General features: G+C 58.1%; 2 protein-coding genes across 2 annotated transcripts; both read right to left on the bottom strand.

Moving 5' to 3' along the window:
* Positions 1 to 815: 815 nt before the first annotated feature.
* PTSG_10247 (uncharacterized protein) lies at positions 816 to 1553 on the bottom strand (the record flags this gene model as incomplete). The annotated part of the gene is made up of 1 exon (XM_004988529.1): positions 816 to 1553. One exon carries the CDS (start codon positions 1551 to 1553, stop codon positions 816 to 818), a length of 738 nt encoding a protein of 245 aa, XP_004988586.1.
* Positions 1554 to 2419: 866 nt separating this feature from the next.
* PTSG_10246 (uncharacterized protein) lies at positions 2420 to 3010 on the bottom strand (the record flags this gene model as incomplete). Its single annotated transcript, XM_004988528.1, has 1 exon — positions 2420 to 3010. One exon carries the CDS (start codon positions 3008 to 3010, stop codon positions 2420 to 2422), a length of 591 nt encoding a protein of 196 aa, XP_004988585.1.
* Between the last annotated feature and the right edge of the window lie 432 nt (positions 3011 to 3442).

Genomic DNA, 3442 nt, shown 5'->3' with positions numbered 1-3442 from the left:
ACATGAGTCAGACAACAAGTTAGTCAACCCTCTCATGTCATGGTCAATCAACAGATCACTAGATCAAGAGAGTAAACATTCCCTTTTGATCTCATAGTGTCGAAGATGTTCACCCACGCGAGTGGGCAGTCGTGGCATCGTCAAGCTCAAGCATAAATGCATGGGTATGATAAATGCCACACACCAGCCCAGCAGCTCATCGAGTGCAGGCGACGCAGTGTTCTTGATCTCCTCTCTGTGTGCTGACGTGTGTGTGTGAGCTCGTGTGTCTGAGTGCGTGTGTGTGTGTGTGTGCTTGCTCTCGCTCGCTTGCCTTCCTCCCTGTGTGAGGTTTCGTGCCCTCGAATGCTGTGCATCTGCTGTCCATCCCTTCTCTCCAACACACATACACACACCGATGTCAACTTTGCTTTGCTTGTCTTTTTCTCTGTGTACTGTGAATCCAGACTGACGTGCACGCACCAGAAGCAACTGAACCGAGCCCACCACCAACGCAGCAACCAGCACGCACAATGGCAAGCGGCAAGCAGCAACAACACCATGTGCGCGCAGAAACGTGTCCAAACACGGGCAGCCAACCAACCAACCAACCATCACCACCACCCTAACCAGCAGTGATGCGGTACCCAGTGCTCCCTCTTCCACCCGCACACATGTGCATACAAATACCCACCACACACACACACATCCCACACACACACACACACACACACCCACACACACACACACACAGCATCAGCATGCACCACCGCCATCATCACCCGGTTCCTTCCCCTCCCTCCACCTTGTCTGCATCATCCTTCCAGTCGACCCGATCACATGTACAGCTCCCGCCACTGGAACTCGTCCATATCGTTGGTGTTGACGGCTGCGGTGCTGCTGTCCTGCGGTGGTGGCAGCGGTGTGACGGCGGGGGTCAACGTGTACCGCGACCGGTGACCGCTCATCACGTCCAGGGTGGCCTGCTGCGCATCTTGGATGTTCTTGAGGATGGAGATGAAGGCTGCGGTCTGGTCGCGCAGCCCTTGGTTGAGCGTGCCCTGCGTCCCGACCATCTCGACGTACACGCGCGGATCGCGGCAGTGATACAGCAGCAGCACGGCCCTGTGCTCGGGGGAGACCGTGAACACGTCCATGCTGGCCAGAATGCTCGCCGTGGTGTCGTTGATCCAGACGCCGCCTTGGACGAAGTAGCTGTCGTGGACAGCGCGGAGCTGGGCTTGGGTTGGCGCGGTGCTGTGGGCGTGCCTGCTGGCCCACAAGGCGAGGGCCATGTACTGGTCGGCGTTGAAGCTGCAGCTGTGCAGCTCCCTGGCGATGCGCTCTGTGATGGACTTGAACGAGGCCAGGCCGCGTGCGTGCTGCTCGAACCAGGGACGGAAGTGTGTCTGGAGCAGCGCGTCAAAGTGACGCCAGCGACGGTGCTGGTCGATGTACAGCAGCCACACGTTGATGAAGTGGCGGGCGATGATGTTGCTGCTGGACCTCTCGTGCTCCGGCAGCGGCTGCAAGGACGGGCAGAACGCCATGTGGATGATGCCGGGGATCTCCATGCTGGTGTGTGTGTCTCGTGTGTGTGTGTGTGTGTCTGTGTGTGTGTCTGTGTGTCTGTGTGTGTGTGTGTGTGTGTGTGTGTGTGTGTGTGTGTGTGTGTGTGTGTGTGTGTGTGTGTGTGTGTGTGTGTGTGTGTGTGTGTGTGTGTTTTGTGGACAATTGTGGTGGTTGTTGAGCATGAGGGGGGGAAGGGAGTGGGGGGTGAATTTTTTCAATGGCCGGTTTCGTTCATTTTCAGGCTGCTTTTGAACGCGCGGCATCGGCCGTTACTGTTGCGGTTGTCCTGGTTTTCTTTTATGTTGTTGTGTTCCTGCTGCGAGCGCGCTCCCTGTCGACTTGACGGTGGATGAGCAAACACTTGCCTGCAAGCAGACACCCAGCCACTTAACACTCACGTACGTGCGTGCATGCATGTGTGTGACCTGGCTCTTGTTTTTGTGACTGTTGCTGTTGTTGTCCAACAGCGCGGCGCTGACATGTGCGAGCGGCTGCCCATCAAGACAGCGACTGCCCATCAAGATAGCGGCGGCCCATCAAGACCAAGACCATGCAACGAGGTATATTGGTGGTGTGTCTGGTCGTGGCAGTGCGTATGGTTGTGTTGTGCACCCTGCTTTCTTGTCGTTCCATGTATCTTCATGTTGTTTTGCATGGTGTCCTTGCCACTCCCCCCGTCTCACATCTGCGCATGTGTCACCCACCCTGTTCAACCCTGCTTGTGTATGTACCAGTCTCGTTGCGTGGTGGTGTGTCTTGTTTTACTGTCGCAGGTACCGACATGCATAGCAAGAACAAGAGCCACCACCAGCAGAACAGAGCATCACTGCCACGGCAGCAGCAGCTGCTGCGTTGAGGATGGATGGCGTCACTCGAAGGAGGCGATGTGGGGCTCGCCGTAGAAAAACATGAACTGGCCCAAGTAGTGCCGCGGGGACGCTGGTGATGGCGGTGTTGGCGGTGTTGGTGGCGATGGTGGTCGTGCTATGGGGAGTGGCTCGGGCATCATGAACTCGCCCAGGTGTGGCGATGGAGGGGGCGAAGGCAGAGCGCGGGGAGGTGGCACCAGGCGTGTTAGTGGTGTTGGTGGTCGTGGTGGTGGTGTGGCGACAGGGGCTGTCGTGATGGCCCGTGCGCTGAGCATCGTTGGGGCGGTTGACTTGAGGAGAGCGAGGAGGAGAAGGGCGTGGTGTTGGTGGAGCGTGCACGCCATCGTCAGGCTGCTGGTGGTGGTGGTGGTGGTGGCGCGGCTGGGTGCCGGTGTGGTCGCGGAGTGGTGGCGGCGGGGTGGTGCTCTGGTTGCGCTGGGGGGATGGGTTGCGTTGGCGATTGATGACACGGGGGCGATGATGACGGCGACGGTGAGCGCGGATGCGATGCAGCACGCGGCGGAGAGCGCGACGAAGACGCCGGCGAAAGCGAAGGCGGTCGTGGTCGTGATCGTGGTTGTGGTTGCCATCCTCAGCATCAGCGCGCGTGCCCTGCACATTCGACATCACAGGTAAGCATGGCGTGGAGGGAAGGTTGAGGGGGTGAGAGGGATGAACAAACGCGTTCGTGTGAGAGTGAGTGTGAGCGTGCGTGTGTGTTTTGGGAGATGTGGACTGTGGTGATGTCTTTGTCTTTGGTGTTTACAGGGCTCTGTGCACATGGCTGTACTATCCTGTCTTGCACCTACGAACGCAACCACACACACACACACTTGCACAGACAGACAGACACACACCCGCGCTCATGCACAGACTGACAAACACACACACGCACTTGCGCAGACAGGGAGACCATACACTCACATCCACGACCACTACCACACCGATGTTCACGATGGTGAATCGCACCGCCTCTCCCAGCTCATGCAGCCCACTCTCACTCTCGCACTGCAGACAATGAG

This window comes from Salpingoeca rosetta (genome assembly GCF_000188695.1).
Source record: "Salpingoeca rosetta unplaced genomic scaffold supercont1.35, whole genome shotgun sequence".
Classification (NCBI taxonomy): domain Eukaryota; class Choanoflagellata; order Craspedida; family Salpingoecidae; genus Salpingoeca; species Salpingoeca rosetta.
The sequence above is the reverse complement of the archived record's forward strand: the minus strand, read 5'-3'. Positions and strand labels throughout refer to the sequence as shown.